This window comes from Cyanistes caeruleus, chromosome 25 (assembly GCF_971803275.1).
Source record: "Cyanistes caeruleus chromosome 25, bCyaCae1.hap1.1, whole genome shotgun sequence".
Classification (NCBI taxonomy): Eukaryota; Metazoa; Chordata; class Aves; order Passeriformes; family Paridae; genus Cyanistes; species Cyanistes caeruleus.
Window position 1 is genome coordinate 2,037,932 of NC_141725.1, and position 22,093 is coordinate 2,060,024.

The 22,093-nt window shown below is 61.1% G+C and overlaps 1 protein-coding gene across 1 annotated transcript; it reads left to right on the forward strand.

Annotated features, from left to right (window-relative positions):
• Positions 1-5,058: 5,058 nt before the first annotated feature.
• On the forward strand, positions 5,059-21,116 carry LOC111940184 (nuclear receptor ROR-beta-like). The gene is made up of 10 exons (XM_086862920.1): positions 5,059-5,353; positions 12,589-12,674; positions 12,764-12,905; positions 13,251-13,664; positions 14,130-14,251; positions 14,481-14,613; positions 15,705-15,812; positions 16,233-16,343; positions 16,776-16,888; positions 17,423-21,116. The coding sequence occupies exons 1-10, from the start codon at positions 5,059-5,061 to the stop codon at positions 17,582-17,584; spliced, it is 1,686 nt and encodes a 561-aa protein (XP_086719046.1). The 3' UTR covers positions 17,585-21,116.
• Positions 21,117-22,093: the final 977 nt, after the last annotated feature.

The following is a 22,093-nucleotide window of genomic DNA, read 5'->3' on the forward strand; positions in this document are numbered from 1 at the left end:
GGCCAGGATTGTCCTTCAAGTGCCAATTTAGGCATCATTTGTGCAATGAGGTCAGTCGGGGCTCTGCAGTCTGGGCCAGGGAGACGCTGCCTTTGCCCCCTCCCCGGGGAGAACAGAGCCCAGTGGGGTGAGCAGGGGGGTAAAGGCCAAGGCCCAGGGCAAGCAGGATAAAGGGAGAAAAGCCCCCCAGGGTGGGTGCTGCAGCCACCCACAGTCACCCAACACCACGGCCCACTGACCTACTTGGAGCATCACTGCACCGTGGGAGCGCAGGATGGGGATGCAGGAAGGGATGAAAGTGCAGATGGACAGGGATGCAGGAAGAGACAGGGATGCAAACAGTGATGGGGATGCAGGCAGGGATGGGGATGCAGGCACGGAGAGGGATGCAAACAGGGGTGGGGATGTAGGAAGGGATGGGGATGTAGGAAGGGATGGGGATGTAGGAAGGGATGGGGATGTAGGAAGGGATGGAGATGTAGGAAGGGATGGGGATGCAGGCAGGGATGGGGATGCAGGCAGGGATGGAGATGCAGAGCTCCACCCCAGTGGTCACCCACAGTCGCTGCCAGGGCCACAGTGGGGTCCAGCCCGGCCATGATTTCTGCCCCCCCACCCCCAACCCCTAAGGAAGGCTCAGCAGTCACTAATTGCTTGGGACACCCCTCGGGGTGCAGGGGGAGACTGAATGTTCCTCCCGCGGCAACTCTGCTGGCCACGGCTCCAATTAGCCTCGTTATCCTGCGTCGCTGCTGATTAGGGGCCGGGTAATTGCCGCGGCGTTGGGTGTCCCTTAGAGCCACATGGCAGCAGCTGTTGCATAAGCACCGGCAGGCGCTGCATGAGCCGCGAACGGGTCAGGCCAGCCCGGGGGCTCCGGTTACAGCCGGCCCTGCTGCCCCCCAGCCCCCGGCCTCGGGCAGTGACAGGGACAGCCCAGTACGGGCCGCAGGACTCAGGGGTGCAGGACTCAGCACCCCACTGCTGCCTCAGTTTCCCTCTTCTCCATGCTCTGCTTTGCACTTGCAGTGTGCCCAAATGACCCCCACCCTGCACCCAAGGCCCCATGGCCCCATAACCCCATGCCATGGCCCCTGAACACCACAGCCCCACACCACAGTCCCACACCATAGCCCCACAGCCCCACATCACAACCCCATGGCCCCACAGCCTCACACCACTGTCCCATCCCACAGCACCACAGCCCCACAGCCACTTTCCATGGCCCCATTACCCATGGCCCCACAGCCCCACACCACAGCCCTGGGTGCCAGCGTTTGCATAAGCAGCACCGAGGTGCAGTGACTCACAGCATTGCAGCAGGGCCTCGTGCCCAGCACCATGCCCGATCCCACTGGCTGCCAGGACTGGCACAGCTGGCAAAGCCACATCTCCTCCCCATGATCTGAGGGCACTGCCCCGTTTGGTTTGGCACAGCTCAGGTGGCTCATCCTGCACCTCTGAGGCGCTTCAGCAGCAGGGATGGGAGGAAGGGTGACACTGACACCGTGGAGAGGACAAAGCAGTGGGACCCAGCCCTGAGCAGGGGGTGTCCCCTTGTATCACCCCCACAGCCGGGGGGACACAGCAAGGCTCAGTGGTTGCAGGTGCTGCAGGTCCCCTGCAGCCCCCCTGGCCCCCACTGCTGCCCCCGCCCATAACCCTGTATGGGGGGACATGGCTGGACCCCCATCCAGCCCTGGGACAGGAGCACAGGACCCCCACCCAGCCCGGGGACTGAGGGACAGGACTCCTGGCCAGTCCTGAGGCTGGGGGCTGCCATGGGGCACATCCCCATAGCAGCACCTGAGCGTCACATGTGGGGACACCAAGGCTGTGGCCCCTGTCAGTGGGTTCACCCCGTGACCCACTCCCGGCCGGGCAGGTCAGCCATTCCACTTGGGAAACTGAGTCACGGCAGGTGCCGGGCAGTGCCCCTGGCAGGGAGCCCACGGCAGAGGCACCGCGGGGTCCGGCTGTGCCAGCCCGGGGCTGGGCGAGCTCGGGGCTGCTGGCACAGCCCTGGCGGTGGTCCCCGAGCTGGGCTGGGGGGCTCTGGGTGTGGGACGGGCGATGCTGGCAGAAGGTTCCCCTCTCGCTGGGTGGGGCACGAGGGAGGGCAAACAGCGATTAAAGCGCGATGGTGTCATCCGGAATTCCTGCTCACCTCCGGGCCAGCCAGGGGCCGCCTGGGCTGCTCCTGGCGGCAGAGCCGTGCCAGCCGTGGCCACTTCAGTGCTGCCACAGGTTGGCAGTGCCCCGCCGCCTGCCCTGGCCCCGATCACAAAGGTTCGGCAGCGAGGCTGGGCCAGGAGGAGAAGAGCTGGATGGTGGCAAGTGTCAGGTTTTGGTTCCTTATCCCTTCCTGGTGGCCATTTCCTTCCTCTGCCACTGATGCCACCTGTGCTGGGCTGGACCTGTCCCCCAGCATTGTCCCAGCGGGTGCAGCTCCTGGCACCAAGCCCGGGGCTGGCAGCACCCGGAACCAGAGACAGCTCTGGCCCTCCAGCCCCACTGCTTCCCATCACCAGGAGCACCAGCAGACACCGGGGTGAGGGTCTCTGCACCAGCCAGCTGTGAACAGAGCTGCAGCGGCTCCTGTCACAGCGTGGGGATGGGCAGAGGATTTTTAGGGGACGTTTTGTGATCTCCGCTGCTGCCACAGCAGAAACAGCCCTGCTCAAGGCCTCCCTCTTAGGAACAAATGTTTCTCCAGGGGCTCTGCACCACCAAACTGGTTCCACCTTGCTCTGGTGGGACCAGGACCCCAATTTAAACCCAGCCAGGTCCATGGGGTGAGACCCCGCTCACGAGAAAAAGGGGTCTGGCTCTGGTAGAGCCTCTCCACCTCCACTCCAGTGGCTCCAAAACCGTGGGGCTGAGTCCCAGAGCTGCAGCACCCAGCACACGCTCAGGTAACCCTGCAGCATCTCCTTCTCCCCTGGGCCTGTCCCCGGGCTGCTGCCGAAGCTGCCGGGGCCGGAGCGGGCTCCGCACGCCAAGGGTTAAGGGGACGGCGGCGGGAGCGGGTGCGTGGATGGTGCGTGGGTCCCGCGTTGCTCACGGCAGGTGTGGCGCCGCTTATGTAACCTCATACTTTTGGGTTGCGCTGAGCACTCGGGAGTATTTTCGCTCTCGCTCTGGCGCGATTCAGCCACGACTGTCCCAACAGCAGCAATCGGCGATCGCCTTTTGGGAGGGGCGAGTTCGCCGGGGCCGGACCCTGCGTGCCACAAAGAGTCACTCCGCTGCTCCCGGTCTCAGTTTCCCCATCTGAAATGGGGCTAATGAGGGTGACCTGCTTCGGGCAGCTGCCGTGACCCCGGGGGACGGCAGCGCTGCCGCCGGCGCGGGGGCTGCCCCCGACCGGGGCCGCTCGGGATGCGCACCGGGCTGGGATCTCTGGCTCCATCCGGGGCTGCGCTCGCAGGAGCCGTGCTGCAAGCAGAGCCTGCGAAGAGCGAGGCGAGATGTCGCCCCGCGTCCCGTCTGCGTGCCCATCCATGCGGAGGAGGCAGGAAAGCCGGGAGGAAGGAGCGAATCCGACCGGCGAGAGCAGCGAACCCGCTCCCAATCGCCATCAGCAAAATCGTGTCAGACAGCAGCGCTGGAGCGCGCTGGGCTGCTCGGCCCCTCCACCCCCGCTCCTCCCGCCCCCAGCCCCGGCCCCCTCCCCGCCGCCCTTCTCTGCACAGGGGTGGGAGCACACAAAGTGCCACCACGGCTCAGCCCCAGCGTCCCTCTGCCACCGCCACCTGCCTGTGCCGGAGCAGGGGGACAGCTCCAGGAACAGCAGGGGAACCCCTCTGCCAGCGGCCCATCGTCATCTCTGCACCAGCTCAGCGTTTGGGATGGGTGCAGGTCAAAATTGCCCCCTTCAGCTGCGATTGAATGGTTTTATTCGATTGTTGGGGGGCTGAGGCATCCCCCCAGGGCCCAGCTGTGAGGGCAGGAGGCCATCCAGGGAGGAGGCAGTGATGCCACGTGCAGTGATGATGATGATGGTGGCTGCACCGTGCCTCTGGTGGATGTTGTCCCCTCATCCGTGGTAGATGTGGCTGTGCCACGCTTGTGACCACGACTGGATGCCACGCTCGCGGCAGACGCCACACTCATGCCTGTGGTGATGCCAGCTCCACGCCCATGCTGGATGCCAGATCCGTGTCTGCAGTGGGAGTTGTGCTCATGCCTATGGCTGATGCCTTCTCCACACACATCAGGTCTCCAGGCCAGTGCCGCTGTCCCCAGATATCTCTGGGCACTGCTGAGCACTGACCCTGGCACCTGAGCCCTGGCCCAGCGTTACCAGGACCAACCAACGCCTCCACCCCTGTGATGTGGCACCAGGGAGGACTCTGGTGACCCTGTGCACCACAAACCCCAGCCAGGGGACTTTGCCCCGTGCCGACATCTTGAGCTGTGCACGGCAAGGCTGCGTTGCGTGGTCCAGAGCCACCATCCCTTTGCACATCGTGGGCAGAGTCTCTGAGTGTCCCTTTAACTGGGGTACAACCCCGAGCCCCAAAACCACCTGTGTGTATGCCAGCATGAAGGATGGGGTGGGAATGCCTCCCTGCCACTTTCAAAGCTTCCCAATATTCCATGACACCATTCCCCACCCGCAGGTCTCCAGGTGGGATGTGCCCCCAGACCTCAGCATCTGCACCCTGGCACGGGCACTCTGGGACGCTGCACGGGGGTCCCCGCTCTCCCCACACCCCCCAGCACCGGGTGCTGCCCTTTCGGCAGAGGCCCCCCGCCCCGTCCTGTCCTGCCGGGGGTTTTTGGGGGTCCCCGCGCCGAGCGGGGTCCCTGGCGGGACAGCGGGGCTGCACGGGAGCGAAGTGAAGCAAGGGAGCAGTGATTCAGCGGGACACGCAGCCGGCCCCGTGCCTGGGCGAGCCGGGGCAGGACGGGCACCGGCACGGCCCTCCCGGGGGCGGGCAGCCCCGGGGGCGGCTCCGAGCGCCCCGCGGCCACAGCCGGGCGGGGGTCGCGCAGACCCCGCTCCCAGGGAGGCGCCGGCAGCGCCGATCACCGGGCGGCGGAGCGGCGGGGATGGGGATGGAGCAGGAGGAGGAGGAGGACGAAGGGCAGGAGGTGGGGCTGGAAGTGAAACCGATTGGGGGGGGCGGGGCGGGCTCGTCATGTGAACGGCCGCATGCTCGGGCAGAAGTGGGTCACGGCGCGGCGGAGGGGCAGGTGCCAGAGCCGCCCGGTGCCGCCCGGTGCTTCCCGGTGCCGCCCGGTGCCTCCCGGTGCCGCCGCTCCCCGCCGCGCCCCGAGCCGCTCCGGACCCCCGCGCCGCCCCATGCGCCCCCCGGCGCCCTGACCGCGGCGGACACGATGCGAGGTGGGTCCGGGGGGCTGCGGGGGGCAGCGGCACGAGTTGGTCCCGGTGGGGATCGGGGAGACCCGCAGCAGCCTGGCAGAGGGGAGCGGGGAGGACCCGACGTCAGCCCGGATGGGGATACGGGGGATCCGCATCAGCCCCGCCGCTGAGGGACGGGGGACTCGGTGTCAGCCCGGACAGTGACAAGGGGGGACCCGCATCAGCTTTGCCGGAGCGGGACGAGGGGAGCCGTGTGAGCCCCGCGGAGGGGATGGGAAGGACCCCGCAGCAGCCCCACTGGGGACACGGGGGGATCCGCATCAGCGTCGCTGGAACGGGACGAGGGGGGCCCGCACCAGCCCCGCGGAGGGGAACAAGGGGGGAACCCGCACCAGCCCCGCCGGGGCCGCTCTGGCTCCTCCAGCTCCCCCTTCGTTAGGAACAAAATTCTTGTTTATTTTGCTTTGCTTTCCGACGCCGGCTTAGACGCACTCTTAAGCTTTTCCCCGCACTAAACCCCTTAATCTCCTCTTCAATATGTTGCTCCCACCAGGGCTGGATTTATTGTAGTTTTTTCCCCCTTTTCCCCCTCCCCACGGCGTGAGGGGCAGATTGGGAGGCTCCTGTAGGGACGGGCAAGGGATCAGGTGCAATTTTGGGTGCCCCATGTCCAGGGCAGGGCTGAGCTGTGCCAGCACCTGCCTGGTTTTACGCGTTACCGAAGGCAATCCCTACTTTTCACCCCTCTGCTTTGCCAAGCAGGCGGTGGGGAGGAGGAGGATGGAGGGAGGAAGGCTCCAGCGGGACAATCCAGCGGGGCCTGGTGATGGTGACGCAGCGGTGGCCGGACTCAGCTCTGTTCCCAGCGTGCTGGGAGCACCGCTGCACCCTGGGCTGGGATTTTCATCCTCCTTTAAATCCTTTTTCCATCATCCCCTGCCTTCCCCCAGCCCTTCGCCCTGCCAGGACTCCTTCGTGCCCCTCCATAGGTGTGTTTCGGGGGTGCAGGTCCTTAGACACATTTTGGGGTGTGGGTACCAGGACGTTCATCCCCGAGCTCCCCAAATCCTGGTTCCTCCCTGCACCGAGGGTGCTGCGGCTCTGCCCCCGCCGCACTCTTGTGTAACGGTGGGGCCGGGGTGGGTGAGGAGGGCGACGTGAGACCCCCACATCTCCTTCCTGCCCCTCCACATCCTGGATTTTCACCTTTATTAGGACGGAGGAAAGCATTAACGCCTGCCTAATTGCGAACACGCCTGGCTCTTACGTAGCACTTGCACAGCCAGCACCGGCTTAATTAGCAACTGGGCGAACTTTTCCTTTTTAAAAAATATTTTTCCTTTCCCCCGTGAATTGCTGGTGTTGACCCTAATTTAGGGCCAAACCCATCTGATATCCCACTATTCCCCCCGGCCGGGCGTTTTTCCCGCAGTCCCACGTCCTCATCTCTCTCGAAGCCCAAATGCCGCATGGCGACGCCAAATTGATTCAATCTCCATTTTCCTTCCCAAAACCGCCACCGCTCTGCCCCATTTCCCCGGGGGCCACAGCAGCTCCTCGCTCCTGTCCTTCCCTGCGCCGCGGCTGCGCCGGGGCCGGGGATGAGGCTTTGCCTTGTATAATCCTATACGGTTTCCAGCCCTCCTGCTCACTTGTTTTGCAAGCAGCGTGGCGAGGAGCGTGCGGTGGCTCGGCAGCCTTTGCGACTTGTCCTAGTGACCTAGATCTGTCATTGGAAAAATCAGAGAGGGCGGAGGAGGAGCTTCCCTGCCCGTTTCGGCGGCGTGCACACGCTGGCTCGGCCGAGGGCGGCCGGCACCCACCGGCCCTCCCGCACGACGGCCGCGCCTGCCCGGGTACCGCAGCCAGGGCACGGCCGTGCCTGACACTTCCCAAAAAAACAAGCCCGGAGGATAAAGCTGTCCGATGGATTTATGGGGTCCTGAGGGGTCCAGACGGGATTTGGGATCCCCCACTCTGATAACTCCAGGGAGAGTCAGCACCTGGAGAGCCAAGAGCAGGGATGGGGAGCCGGTGGTCCCTGTCCCCAGCCCATCGTCCCCGTCCCTGCTCCCTGTCACGTTTAACTTTGAACTCGCGGCGGCTATTTAAAGAGCTGCTAATGTCTAAATCAGTCCGGTTTATCGGATGTGGTGAGCAGAGCTGCTCTCCTGCCTTTTTTTAGCCCCAGGGAGATAATTCCCCCCGGTTTAGCAGCAGTGCCGGAGGGGTTCTCCCACCTCAGCCCGCTTCGTCCCCACCCCGGGCTGGCAGGTCCCCCCTCCCCGCTGCCTCACCTTTGCCACCCTTCTGCAGCAGGCAAAGTGCAAAGGGCTGCGTCCTGCGCCGGCGGGGCCGGCCTTGGCACGGAGCTGCGTGGCACGGGAGCTGCTGAAGCGGAGCTGCTGAAGCGGAGCGGCCCGGGGGGAGCCGGGGGGAGCCGGGGGGAGCCGCACCGCCCGTCCGGGGCTACGCTCCCCCTCTTGGGGGCACACGCTGCTCCCGGGAAAAACAGCGCTTTGCTGGGGATGGGGAGAATGCAAAACCTCCGTTCGCGTGCCTGCAAGGGAACGTGGCCAGAGGTTGCCCCAGGGCAGGGTGAGAGCAGCCGAGCGCTGTTCTGGCCCAAAGTTTCCAGGAAATCTTTGCTAATCAATTAGGAAAGGAGTTCCCCCTCCAGCATCCCAGCCCGGCACGGGACGTGGTTGTGTCATTTGAATTTTCCCTACTGCCCGCTTGGCCTCGGTGCTGCCCCCGCGTCTGGAGCCGGGGCTGTGAACACCCGGCACGGGCCTGGATTGTTTGGGGCTCCCCGGGTGCGTGGATGGGGATGGGATTTTTTGGCAGCGATGGCCGAAGTGCCGGGAGACCCCGAGGCGCTGCGGCACTGGAGGATATTTAATAGCAAAGCCAACAGCAGATGTAAAGGGGTGATAATTCCCTTTATTTCCGTATTTATTCCCACCCCAAAAGCAAAACACAACTGTGGGTGGTGGCTGTGGAGGAGTGCAGTCGCTCCTGGGGCTGGAGGTTGCTGCAGGGGATGCAGGAGCACAGCTGGGGTTTAGGGCAGGAATGGGAAATGGGGTGGCATCGTTGGTCCCTGCGTGTCCCCGTGGATCCCTGTGGGTCCCTGTGCAGCCTGGACTCGTGCTCCTCTCCCTGCTGTGGGTGCACCAGGAGGATGCTGAGGCCCCCTGGAAGGGGGGAGTGGTGGAGGTGAAGCATCCCGGCTGGGGCTGGGGGATCCCGGGGGGCTGCAGGGCCAATGCCAATTACCAGGGGTGCCTGTCCTGTGGCATCGATGGAGCCTGGCACAGGGGTGGGGCACGGTCCTGCTTTCCCAGCAGCTTCACTGGGTGACGAGCCAGGGCACTGGGGAAGCGCCGGGGGGTGTTTGGGGCAGGGATGGCCCCAGAGGCACGGAGCCACTTCTGAAATACTCAGAGCTGGGATGCTCGCCCCACTGCCTCCAGCAAGGGCACTGTGGCCCCCCGGGGGAAGGGGTGGCCATATCCTGTCCCTGCGGGGTGACAGCTGGGCAGGCTCAGCCTGGGGGACCGTGCAGGGATCTGCCAGGGCGCCCCAAACACGCCCTCCCAAGAGTCCTCACCCCGCAGCCAGGGGCACCCACCGATGGGAGCGGGGACAGCTCCAAAAAGCTTCCAGCAGCAATGGGATCACAGCACGTCCCGAGGTTCAACGGGGTGCTGAGGGTTTTGGGGTAATTCCCCCAAAGCAGTGAGATCATACGGCAGAGGGGATGGATGGGGGGAGGAGGAGGATGAGACCACCACCCTTCTCTGCACCACAGAGGGGGAGTCCGGCCCCCCGCGGCTGCATCCTGCAGGTCCTGCCTTGTTTTGTTTTGGGGTGCAAGAGATGCCCGCCCTTGGGGCGGAGGCGATGCAGAGGAGGGTGTGCCTGCGTGGCACCAGGGCCGATTCCTGCTCCGGGGCGGGCGGTTCTGGCTCTGCCGAAACCACCGGAGCCTCCAGCGTGGTCTGGGGTGGGCGGTGCTGGGCTGGGGGGACACACATGGCTGGGTCTGGGGGCGATCTGGGCACTGGGCAGAGACAGACCTGCGTCCTTCACCTGGAGCTGCAGCTCAGGGTGTGACAAATGCGTGTCCCCAGCTGGAGGTATCACCCCAAAACGCCCCAAAATCCCCACTCCCGGTGGCGGGAGGTCGGGGTGCCGCCCTGAGCAGCAGCCCGGGCCCGGAGTGGCCGCGGGCCCGGAAGGGTTAACGGCGGTGGTTACACAAGCGCCCGTGGCCACGGGCAGGAATTGTGTCAGTGGGACAGGATGGCTCCGAGCGCGGGGCCACGCGCAGCCGCCGCACCGGGGCCATCGCCCCGGGCCCCGGGGCCGGACCGTGCCACAGGGCCACTTACATAAGGACCGGCCGGTGGCAGCGGGCCGGGAGTTGGGCAAGAAGTGTTTACAGTGGGAGGAGAGCAAATACCACTGCCGGGACATTTTAATTGCCGGCTGGAGATCATTATTACTTATTTTTTTTAACCCTTTTGTTGTTCTTTTATCCTGATCCCTATTTTAGCCCCGTCGGCCCCAGGGTGGAGTTTCCCTGCTTCCTCCCCCAGAGGGAGAAGAGGTTCACCCCTTCCTAAATGTCCCCCCGTTCGCAGCGTGGCCGATGGTGGCACGGTTGTGGTGGGAGGAGATGCCAAACTCTCCGGTGGGGAAACTGAGGCAAGGAAGGGCCGGGGGGGTTGGGGGGGTGGAGGAATATCCGGGGTTTGGGGTCTACTGCGATGCTTTCCCTGATCACAGTGAGATTTGGGGGATGCGGGAGCTGCTGTGGCCGCCCCACCCGCACCCACTTTCCTTCTCACGCTTCTGGATTTGCCCCAGGAGCGCCTTTGGGGGTCGCAGGGGAGATGGGGAGATGGGGTCCGGCCGCCTCGGGGGTCCATGGCTGCGTCACGAGGGGACACTGCTGGAGCCGACTCGGTGATTCAGCCGGCTTTACAATCAGAGCAGCAATTAACCGTGCTGGGCTGTAATTGGCATCGCCAGGTTACGGCCGTATCTCCACGTCAGTTATTTGGGGCGAGCGTCTTACGAGCGGGTCAGGTGCCAGTGGCGGGCACGGCCGGGTAATTAGCAGGATGGTAATTAGAGCCCCAAAATGCTGTGGGCACATGGCGGGTGGTCAGGGCTTCTCCTTCACCAGGACAGCATCGTCCCCATCCCCCTCGGCTCTCGGGGGGCTCTCGGGGGGCTCCCCTGCGGGGCGGATCTGGCCATGGGCATTACACGAAGCCTTTGGGATCCTCGGGGCTTTTGGGGTGGCATTGCTGGGCTGTGCTGGGTGGGTGCCGGCGGTACCGGGCCGTGCTCAGCCCCGCTGTTTGCCGGTGCCGGTAATTCCGGGTACCGGAGTATCGGGGCGTGAGGGCGCGGTGCCCGCGATGCATCACCCGCGCTGCCGGCGGCTGCAATTAGCGTTGCATAATGAACCGACGCCGCTTCCTGCCGGGGGTGGCACCCCCTCCCTGTGCCCCCCGCCGTGCCACCACCTCGCTCCCATCCCGCACAGGGCCCGGGTGTTGGAGAGAGGAGCGCTCCCTCCTCTCTCCGGATGGCAGCGAGACCCAGGGAATCGGGGGGTGTCTCGGTCATCGGAGCTGGGTGGTGATTTGGGGGTGGCCACACTTGGCCCTCCTGGTGTGTTCAGCCCCCTGCGAAAGGGGTGGTCCTGGGGCTGCGGTGTTGGTGCAGCTGCAGGGGATGTGAGGATGCTCTGGACATCCCTGCCCTGCCCACCACGGGGAAATCAGCTCTGCTCTCCCAGGCCCAGAACCACGGCAGAGGAGTAGGCAGAGGATGTGGGGAGGGGCAGTGATGGGATGTGACTCCCTCGAGTTGGGGGACAAAGCACAGCCCTGGGAGAAGCCCAGCTCAGCAGCCTGGGGAAGGAGGGCTAAGCCCCAAAATCACCTGGTGCATGTGGGGCATTGGGTTAATCAGTGAATCAAAGGATGAAGGAGGGATCCATCCCTCTGCTTACACCTGGATTTGGAGTGAGTCCTTCCCCAGAGTGGCCGAAGGCAAACCTGCCCCACTGATGGCATCCCTGGGGGTACCAGTGGCATCCCTGGGGGACCAATGCGATCCCTGGGGGAACCGATGGCTTCCCTGGGAGGGACCAATGCGATCCCTGGGGGATTGAGCATCCCTGGAGGACCAATGGCACCTCGGCTGCCCCTCTGCCCACTGAGGCTTCACTGCCCCATCCCAGCCTCCCCCAAGCAGCAAGAGATCCCAGGGTGTGGGGGTACAGGTGGCCCTGGCCGAGCACTGGGACTGTCACTCACAGAGGTGTCCCTGCAAAACACATCCCTCAGCCAGAGCCGATGGCTCCCAGGGGAGAAGAGAGGCAGAAGGGAATTACCCGAGCGGGGATTTGCACAGGCCCAGGAGATTGGAAATAACCATAATCTGGCCGTGGGGGTTATTTTGGCGTGGCGGTGGCTGCCCAGCACCCTCGAGAGCAACGCCAGGCTGAGCCTGGCCGGGGGGTGCGGGGGCTGGAGCGGGGATTAGAGGGTGCAGAGATGCCGGGAGGCACGTACGAGTCCCAGGGGTGCCGGGTGTCCCCCCCCCGCACGGGCTGGGAGGGCAGAGCCAGCCCAGATCTGGAGCAGCTGGAAAATGAGGAGGACGAAGCCTATTAGCAGCTCAGTGCCAGCGAAGCAGAAGCGGGGAGGGAAGCGGATTTGTGGGGGGAAGGGGGCCAGGACCTTGAGCTGGGGATGGCTATATCGGTCCTGGGTTTCAGAGGAGCTGCTGGGGGGGGCCCAGACCCTCTGCTTGGGCCAGACCTCCAGCAGCAGAGCAGCTGCAGGGATGGGGATGGTCCCTGTGCTAAGGCTGTCCCTGTCCTGGTGCCCACATCAGTTGAAAAGTAAGGGGAATGATTCCAAAACAGGGTCCTGGGCAGGCTGGGGCAGAGACATTCCGTGCTCTCCTGGATCCAAGGGCTTTCCTACCCTGTCTCTTGCTGCTGGAGGATGGGGGTACCCCACGCCCTGTGTGAACCTTTTAGGGACCTCTCTGAGGTGCAAGAATCCTTGTGGGGTCTGTGGGAAGGGCTGAGCTGCTGGTGGGTCCAGCTCTCGTGCCTCAGTTTCCCCAGATGCTGAGCCAGCCCGCGGCTGTCATGGACAGGGGGCCATCTCCCTCCCGTTCAGCAGTGACCATTATTAACCCCTTATTCCCTTCCCCTGCAGCCCAAATCGAGGTGATCCCGTGCAAGATCTGCGGAGACAAATCCTCAGGGATCCACTACGGTGTCATCACCTGTGAAGGCTGCAAGGTGAGCCCGGGGGTGCCGGGTGCGGGCGGGGGGCGGCCGTGTGAGCCGGCCGGGCGCTTCCCCAACTCCTTCCGTCCCATCCCGGGCAGGGTTTCTTTCGGAGGAGCCAGCAGAACAACGCCAGCTACTCCTGCTCCCGGCAGAGGAACTGCCTGATCGACCGCACCAACCGCAACCGCTGCCAGCACTGCCGCCTGCAGAAATGCCTGGCCCTGGGCATGTCCCGCGATGGTGAGTGGGGGTCCCCAGGGACCACCCGCTCCTCCTCGGAGCGAGTCGGGCGCTCAGGATGAAGCTGCCTCCCCTGGGGGCCGGCGCGGTGCAAGGAGGGTTTGGGAAGGCAGAAACGCTTTTGTGTTTTGCGTGGGAAAATCTAAACCGGGTCTGTTTAGTTTGAGCCAGGGTTGGTCTGGGGCTGGGAGGGAGCATCCAGTGGGGTCCCAGCCCTGCTTAGGGCTCAGAGACCCCCAAACCAGGCGGTTCCCCGGGAGCCAGGGCGTTTCCCAGGGCAGTGGGTGGTCGTGGCTTTTCCCTGGCGGGTGAAGCTGACACAGCCGCCGTCTCCCCCCGGGGCAGCGGTGAAGTTCGGCCGCATGTCCAAGAAGCAGCGGGACAGCCTCTACGCCGAGGTGCAGAAGCACCAGCAGAGCCAGGAGCAGAGCGGCGGCGCCAAGGATGAGCCCGAGCCCCTGAGCCGCGTCTACACCACGAGCGTCAGCAGCGGCCTCTCGGACCTGGACGACATCTCCACGCTGTCAGACGGGCTCCTCTTCGACTTCCCCCTGACCCCCGATGGCAGCAGCACCTACTACAACCTGGATCTGCTGGCCTCGGCGCAGCCCTCGCCCGACCAGTCCAGCCTGGACGTGGCCGATGCCACGCTCATCAAGCAGGAGTCCATCTACGAGCTGATGCTGGAGCCGGCGCTGTTGGCTCACGGGGCGCTGGAGGGTGCCCAGCTGCCCCCTGACATCTCTGTCCTGGAGATCGGTGAGCGCCGCCGCGGTGCCGGGCACGTGTGGGGTGTGTGTGGCCCTGAGGATGGTGCTTGGGGCCACCTCAGCACCTTGCAGGCTGTACCCTGCTCTGGAGACACACACCTGGTCTAGGGAAGGGTGTCCCTGCCCAGGGCAGGGGGCTGGAATGAGATTTAAAAAAAATAAATGGATGGGATTTAAGCATCCAACCCAAACCATTCCGGGGTTCTAAGATGGTGAGCCCAGCCTCAGCTCTTGGAGCAGCCCCCAGGCTCCCTGATGGAGCTCAGCACACCCAAGGTGATGTGGCACATCCCTGGCTTGCCTTACGCTCAGCCCCTGCTGCCCCACCTGTCCTCACAGCCCTGTGACACCATGTGAGCCCCATCACCCCTCCAGCCCTCAGCCCCAGCAGCCCCAGAGGAGAGGACGGGGTTGGGGTCCCCAGGTCTCACCGCCCGCTGTCCCCACCTTGCAGACCGGGTGGCCCAGAACGTGGTGAAGTCGCACCTGGAGACGTGCCAGTACACAACGGAGGAGCTCAAGCGCCTGGCCTGGAGCCTCTACTCTCCCGAGGAGGTCCGTGCCCTGCAGAGCAAGGTGAGTGCCACTGTCACAGCCCCTGCCACACCCACTGTCACCTGGGGATGAAGGTCAGGAGGGTCTGTCAGTGCTTTGGGGGCTGCCCAGAGGGGGAGTTTGCGGTGGCAGCTCACATCCCAGGTGTCCTAATGCCACCGTGGATGGCACAGCACGGGGGTCTCATCCCCTGGGGGGGTGACAGAGCTGGGGTGTCAGCACACCCTGAGACGCCCCCGCTGTGCCGCAGAGCTGCGAGGCCATGTGGCAGCAGTGCTCGCTGCAGATCTCCAACGCCATCCAGTACGTGGTGGAGTTCGCCAAGCGCATCGACGGCTTCATGGAGCTCTGCCAGAATGACCAGATCATCCTCCTGAAAGCCGGTAAGGGGGGAGCCCCACCGCCCCCCTCGTGTCCCCACCGCCCCCCTCCATGTCCCTGCCACCCCCTTTCGTGTCCCCACTGCCCCCCTCGTGTCCCCACCACCCCCCTCATGTCCCCACCGCCCCCCTCCCGTCCCCAACACCTCTCCTGAGCAGCAGCTGTGGGGGCCAGAAGCAAATCCCGTTTTTCTCTTGGCTGGTGCTTTCCTTTTGGGGGCCCCCTCCCTCACTGCCCCAGTTCTCCCAGTGCTGGGGAGCAGGTGCTGGGCTGGGAGGAGCTGAAGGTCACGTTTAAGGGCGATGGTGAAGGGGGACACGTGGGGAGTGGCTGCCTTGGGCAGAAGTTTTCTCCATGGCTGCCCTGATCCAAATGTCACCCAGAAACTGGGATGGAAATGAGAACAGAAGGTTTTCCTCTGGGAGCAGGGGTGCCAAACTCAAACAGGAGCAGGGAGGATGGAGAGAAAAGGATTGGCCTCTTCTCCCAGCAAGAGACTGGGAAGAGGAGGATGATGGCAGTGCACGCCCACGTCCCCCACCCTTCCATCTGCCCAAGCTAGTGATGCCCAAAATCCCTAAAACACTGGAAAAACCTCATGGTTTCTAATCTGTCCGAGCTGGGGGGCTGAGATCAGCACCCAGCACTGGGGACATGTGCCAGTGTCCCAACAGGGTGCTGTACCCCAAAGCCAGAGCTGGCCATGCCTGACGTGCTGGAGTTTAACACATTCTCTCATTTCTTCCTTCCATTCTCTTTTTATTTATTTTGTTTTCACCCTTTCCTCTCTCTCGGTGCTCCACCATGACCTCGGTCTCTCTGTGCCTGGCCGTGAATGACTGGATAATATTTCCCTTTGGTGAAATATTGTGGTCACAATTGGACACCTAAAAACTCCCAACCAATCCCAAAACCCCAAACTGGATTTGTTGAAATACCCATTCTGCTGTTGGAAATGGACAATCTGGACCTCAAACGTGCACTGGGGGCTGTCCTCTTTCTTACATTTGGTCCTGGGCTGATGGAAACCCCCCCTGACCTTCCCCACCCTGCCCTGCCCTGCCCTCGTCTGCGCTCTCTCTGCCTACATCAGGTTGCCTCGAGGTGCTCCTGATCCGCATGATCCGAGCGTTCAACCCCTTGAACAACACCATCCTCTTCGAGGGCAAGTTCGGTGGGATGCAGATGTTCAAATCTCTCGGTAAGAGCTGCCCCTCCCTCAGAGCTCCCCTCCTTCTCCCTCCTTCTCCCTCCTTCTCCCTCCTTCTCCCTCCTTCTCCCTCCTTCTCCCTCCTTCTCCCTCCTTCTCCCTCCTTCTCCCTCCTTCTCCCTCCTTCTCCCTCCTTCTCCCTCCTTCTCCCTCCTTCTCCCTCCTTCTCCCTCCTTCTCCCTCCTTCTCCCTCCTTCTCCCTCCTTCTCCCTCCTTCTCCCTCCCCTATCCTCTGTTTTCCCTGTCCCTCTCCTCTCCCTGGAGCCCAGACAAGGCTGGAATTTGCAGCCAGGTGAGTGTCCAGGACCCTTCTCCACCCATCTCATCTCCCAAAGCCTTTCCAAGCTCTGGGTTCTGCTGATGGGTGGGTGGAGCAGTGACAGTGACGTGTCCCTGCTGTCCCCTGCCCAGGCTGTGACGACCTCATCGGTGCCGTCTTCGAGCTGGGGAGGACCCTGTGCCGCCTGCAGCTGTCAGACGAGGAGCTCGCCCTCTTCACTGCTGCTGTCCTGCTCTCCCCAGGTACTGGGGGGCTCTGGGGAGGGCCCCGTATCCAGGGGTGTCCTGTGGGGACAGCTGACCCCAAAACCCTCAGCACTGCTTCCTTGGTGGATGATTTCAGTTATTCCTGGGAAAGGAACTTGGGGGAAAAGTGTATCTAAAGATGCACAAAACGCATCTGTCAAATCTCCTTGGTGGAACCGTGTCACCCATCGTGGAGTGGGGAGTATAGAGAGGAGCCAAGTGTCCCTAAAATCATTCTGGAGAGCAGGAAGGGTTAAAAGAGCCAGGGGTCACTGCCCTGTGCCTGGGAGAGACCCTCCAGGTGGCTCCAGCCCTGTGGTGGCTCCAGCCCTGTGGTGGCTCCAGCCCTGTGGTGGCTCCAGCCCTGTGGTGACTCCAAACCTCTGGTGGCTCCAGCCCTGTGGTGACTCGGTCCTTCCTCTCCCGCAGACCGCCCGTGGCTGACCGAGTCCAAGAAGGTGCAAAAGCTCCAGGACAAGATCTACGTGGCCCTGCAGCATGAGATCCAGAAGAAACACTCCACCGAGGACAAGCTCTCGAAGGTAATGACACAGGAAACGTGGCCAGGGGTGCAGGGGCTGTCTGAGCTCGGGGACAGGGCTGTGCCAGAGCTCATGAGCCACACTAATTGTGAAGAGTGAGACCTCAGACCTGTCAGAGGAGGAGAGTTTCTCCTTCCAAGGGCTGTGAATCTCTGTTGTGGTGCAGGCAGAGGCAGCACCGTGCTGCTGAGCCTGGCAGTGCATCAGGAAATGGGAGTTTTTTTAGGCAAAATGAGCTATTTTGGGAATGCTTTGACCTGTACAGAGCTGGGGTGGGGAGGAGCCCCCCTGTGAAAAGGTGTGGGTTTGGGGGAGAGGTTGCTGCCAGGCTGTGCAAAGGTGGGAGTCCGCTGGTACCCCAGTGCCAGGCAAAGCCAGTGATCCCCAAACCCACGCGCTGTGCCCAGGGAAGGGGGAACAGCAGTGCAAGGGACACCCAGGGGTCCCCAATCCCCCCTGCTTGTCCTCAAGGGAAGGGAAACTGGCATCAGGACCCCTACACCCAGTGGTCACCAGCTCCTTCTCTCCCTGCAGATGGTTTCCAAGCTGCCCTTGATGAAGACCATTTGCAACCTGCACTTGGACAAGCTGGAATTTTTCCGTCTCCTGCACCCGGAGACTGCCATGAACTTCCCCCCCCTCTATAAGGAGGTTTTCAACTCGGAGCTTCAGTACAGCGACCCCCGGGAGAGCTAAGGCCGGGAGCCAGCGGCCCCCTTCGAGTTCCCCAAAACTTGGAGATGAACTGCACTTCAGAGGTTTGGGGCAATTTATTTAAATCAAATAATCAAACTCAAGAGAACCCCGGGGGGGCTGCGGTGCCTCCCTGGCCCCATCTCCTCGCTGTGGATTGCAATAGCTCTTGAATGTAAAGCACCTTGAAGGAAAAAGCAAATGGACTTTGCCATACCAGTGAAATGAATGTGAAATCTCTGCTCGGGAGAGGAGATGCTCCTGGCAGCGGTGAGGGACCGGCTGCTCCCCGTGACACGGGAGGAGGGAGTGCCCTTCCCGCTGTCCTGGCTGCACTCTCCACCTCCGATTTTTATTTCTTTATTTTTTAATTATTATTTTTATTTTATTGTTTTTTTAAAACCCAAACACCAGGCATGGGATAAAGAAGGGGCAATGCTGACTCGGCTGGGTCGGGTTGGGGCTGGAACTGAGAGGGAAAAGACAGAGCCTTTGCTTTATTTCATCTCCCATGGGTGCAGCAGGCCCCCAGGAGCTTGGCCAAGAAAGGTCTGGCTGTGGCTGGTGGGGGATTCAGCACAGGATTTTCCTGTGGAGGAGGCTGGTTTCAGGGAAAAGATGCCCAGGGCAGCAGGGGAAAAGTTTTGGAGGGTGTCCATGCCCTCCATCACAGCCTTTTCCCAAATTCCCAGCCAGCTCCTCATCCGCCCGACTTTGCAGAGCCGATTCAGCAGGTTCACCTGCCTGGTGCCACCTTTGTGCATCCCAAAAGCTTTTCCAGGCCCATGGGACTTCAGCCAGAGCCCAAATCCTGGCCACCCCACCCCAGAGATGCCCATGGCCACTGGAGGGGCTCCTGTCCCTGTCCCTGTGGTGGCCGCAGCAGCAGTGCCTCTCTGTGTGCTGCAGTTGTGTGTAGCTCTCTTATCAATTCCATTAAAACTGCCCCATGGGTCAGCACCCAGAGGAGTTTGTGACCCTTCCTCCAGCTGGGTTCCATCCCAGGTTCTCCCTTCCCACACCACACACAGAAGCCCAGATGTGGCTGCCTGCCTCTGCAGATTGGGTTGGACCCAGGCTTTCCCCTCAATGAGCTCCCTAGAACTGTTATTTTGGGGGTTGTTCTTGAGTTAGCAGGATTTAGGAGCTTTTTAGGGGGAGAAACTGCCTGTTGTAGTCAAGGAAAAGTGAAAGGTCCTTATTCCTTCCCTTCAAGGAATAAGGGTGGTTGGAAGGAATGTGGTGTTTGGGACCTGCTGCTCCTTTTGGGAGACTCGGAAGGGGATGAAGGGAAGAATTTCTGGGGTGATGCTGTTCTAGGCCACAACAGCAGGGGATGCTTGAGAGACTCTGTGGCTCTGCAGATGGATTTATCTGTTCCTGTTCCTGCTCCCGCTGCAGAAAATGCCAAAAAACTACAAGGGAAAAATCTGCTCTGAGGCAGCCCCAGTTTCTGCTGACAAAGGGCTAAAATCCCAAGCCCTTTCCTGCTTTGTGCTGATTCCTCGTGCACCCAATCCCATCCTCCGGCAGCTTGGATCATCCCCGAGTGTGAGCCAAAACCTTTGGATCCATAACTGCACCCTTTAAACTAAACGAGCTTTCTTAGTGACGTGAGGGATATTCCTGCTTTTATTAAAAGACCTCCCAGGGAAGACCATGGACCAACCTTGACGACGAGGGAAGACTCCCCAGGAAGCTGATGGGATTTCTGCTCCGCTCAAAGGCAGAGGGAAATGTGGGACCGCGTTCCTCCCCGGCAGCTGCAGCCCTGAGCTCCCTGGGTTTGCTGACCACATCCCAACAGCTTCTGGGAGCAGATTGGAGCCCGCCAGCCTTGGCTCCCTCTCCGTTGGAGCCAGGTCTCTGGGAAAAGGCCGCCGGCGCTCCCACGGCCCCACGCGACGTCCAGTGCCAATGCGTCGCTGTCCAGCACAGCGTCCAACGGGCTGGGGATGTGCCCGGCTCCTCTCCTGCCCTCTCCAAAGCTTGGACAGAAGTGAGAAGTCAGTACTGCCTTTTACGTCCAGAGGGTTGTGCCTTTTTTTTTTTTTGGAAGCATCATTTCCGACAGCACCGTTCACTTCCCGGGAAAAGCACCCCCAGAACACGACTCTGCTCCTTGGCAGGGGCGGCCGCGCTGCCGAGCTCGGAGGGAACAGCCCGCGGGTGTTTGGAAACGTTTGGGGAAAAGCAAAACAAAACAAAAAAGGAAAAAAAAAAAGCACACACCCTTCTTTTCACCCTCAGTATTCGTCAGCCAACACACAGCAATGGTCAACGCCACCGACTTCACTTCATCCGGCAAAGAACCCAGGAAAGCACCTTAACTCGGGAACGGGGGCGCCTCGCCGCGCTCCTCCGGCTCACGGCACAGCCTCCGTCCCGTGGGGAGAGATTCTGGATTATTCTGAGCAATAAGAGCCCCCCGTGGGAACCTAGGGAAGACTGGAAGTATTAAACACGTGTAACTCGACCTGCCAAACCGCGGGAACCTGCACTTTTCAGTTCTCTTTAAAGGAACCGACTTGATTTGATGATTTTTTTTTGGGAGGGGATAAAGTGATTCGGTGTCAATTCGGTGATTCCTGGCCTGGGACGGGCGCCACGCATGGAAAGGGAGGGCGAGGGATGGCAGCCCCTGCTTTGGGCTCGCCAGGGCTGTGCCCGGGTCCCTCAGCCCCGCTGGGCCACCCAGAGCTCGCAGGGAAAGGCCCAACGACAAAGCCTGGGCAGAAATGCCTGAGAAAGGGAGAATTCTGCTCTCGCCTGTGGCCATGGGGAGGGTGCCCGGGAGCCCCGAGCCCCCCATGGCTCCGCTGCTCCCTGCTCGGCGTCTCCGAGACGTTCCCATCCCAGCGTGGGATGTTCCTTTCCAACAGCCCCGCGCAGCCTCGGCCGCCAGCGATGGCTCTTTTCCAGACCAAGATTAATTTAGTGTTTGTTTGTCTGCTCTGGCAGTTTAGCTGAGTGTCCATTTTCACCCACAGAACCCTCACACTGTGTATAAAGATGGATCAAAAATATATATAATATATATTCTTGTGAATGTTGGTGCAAAAGAGAAAAATATATAAAGTTTCAGTCGGTTTATGTTATTTTTTATCTCTATGAATGAAAGGAAGAAATGGAATACCTTTTATTTCCATTTACCACCCCTCCACACACACCTACCTGTAGATACCAACAGGTTTTATGGAAATGTTTTACTTTTTAGATTTAGGAAAATGCTTCTGTTCTCATTGAATGTTCTGTCTTGTAAGATTGTAATTTCTATTTTTTTAAAGAAAAGAAAATAACTAAATAAAATTTCCTCTTTCAGACCAGTCAGCGTAGGAAGGGAGGGCAGGGGAGGGAGAAATGTTTATTTAAGGACAAAAACTGTTGTTGGAATTTTTCATAACATTAAATAAAAAGTAATATAATGTATGGATGACAACCTTTTTACTGAGGTGTGTTCTATAGGTACATAGATGTATATTGCACAAAATTTACAGGAAGAAAAATAAAGTCTGTTTCACAAGGTTAAAAAAAATTTATAATGTTGGAAATAGTGATTTTAAATTTTAGCAAAGAGTGAGCATGGAAGTGAATCCCTCAAAGTGATGGAAAAATATTTCATTTCTTCCATGGGCTCAGGACCGAGCTGTACCAGAATCCCAGAATGGTTTGGGTTGGAAGGGACCTTAAAGCCCATCCAGTGCCACCCCTGCCATGGCAGGGACACCTTCCACCATCCCAGGCTGCTCCAAGCCCCGTCCAGCCTGGCCTTGGGCACTGCCAGGGATCCAGGGGCAGCCCCAGCTGCTCTGGGCACCCTGTGCCAGGGCCTGCCCACCCTCCCAGCCAACAATTCCTTCCCAATATCCCATCTATCCTGTGCAGGATTTGGACATAAGGGTAGATTTCAGACACTGGGAGGTGTTCTTGCTTCACTTAATGCCAAGAGCACAACTAAGTGAGCCAGGAGGAGGCTGGATCAGTGCCCTGTGGGTGTGTGTTTGGTTTGGAGTTCCTGGAAGCACTTCCCAGCCCCTCTGTGTCCTCCAGCCTGGGCACTCCAAGGAAGAGCAGAGGTTTGGGAAGATTCTTCATCTGGGAATGCAGTTTAAGAACCCCTTGAGGGACAGGGACTGCACCTGGCAGTACTGGGGACGAATTTTGGGGCAGGAAATCAGAGACAGGTCTGGGGGGATTGTGCATCTGTGGGAAGGAATCAGGGACAGCTGAGGAGAATTTGGGAGCCATTTTCAAACAGTTCCCAGTCCTAGGAAGAAAACACCCCAGATATACCAGGGCATTGTACACAGATGTTTCTGGGTGTCCTGGATTTAACAAGGATGCAAGGACTTGGATGCCAGGCACCAATCTCTGCTCTGGGACAGGGATAGGAGCCCAGGAAGGGCTGGAGCTGTGCCAGGGCTTGGGATGGATCTCAGGGCAAGGTTCTTCCCCCCGAGGCTGCTGGCACTGCCCAGGCTCCCCAGGGAATGGGCCCGGCCCCAAGGCTGC

What these genes read in the sequence shown, in the direction of transcription:
- LOC111940184 (XM_086862920.1), top strand. Translation starts at nt 5,059, where the DNA reads ATGGGGATGGAGCAGGAGGAGGAGGAGGACGAAGGGCAGGAGGTGGGG. An exon ending in CGCGGCGGACACGATGCGAG is followed by an intron (nt 5,354 to 12,588) that starts GTGGGTCCGGGG and finishes CTTCCCCTGCAG; the next exon opens with CCCAAATCGAGGTGATCCCG. An exon ending in GCAGATGTTCAAATCTCTCG is followed by an intron (nt 15,813 to 16,232) that starts GTAAGAGCTGCC and finishes TCCCCTGCCCAG; the next exon opens with GCTGTGACGACCTCATCGGT.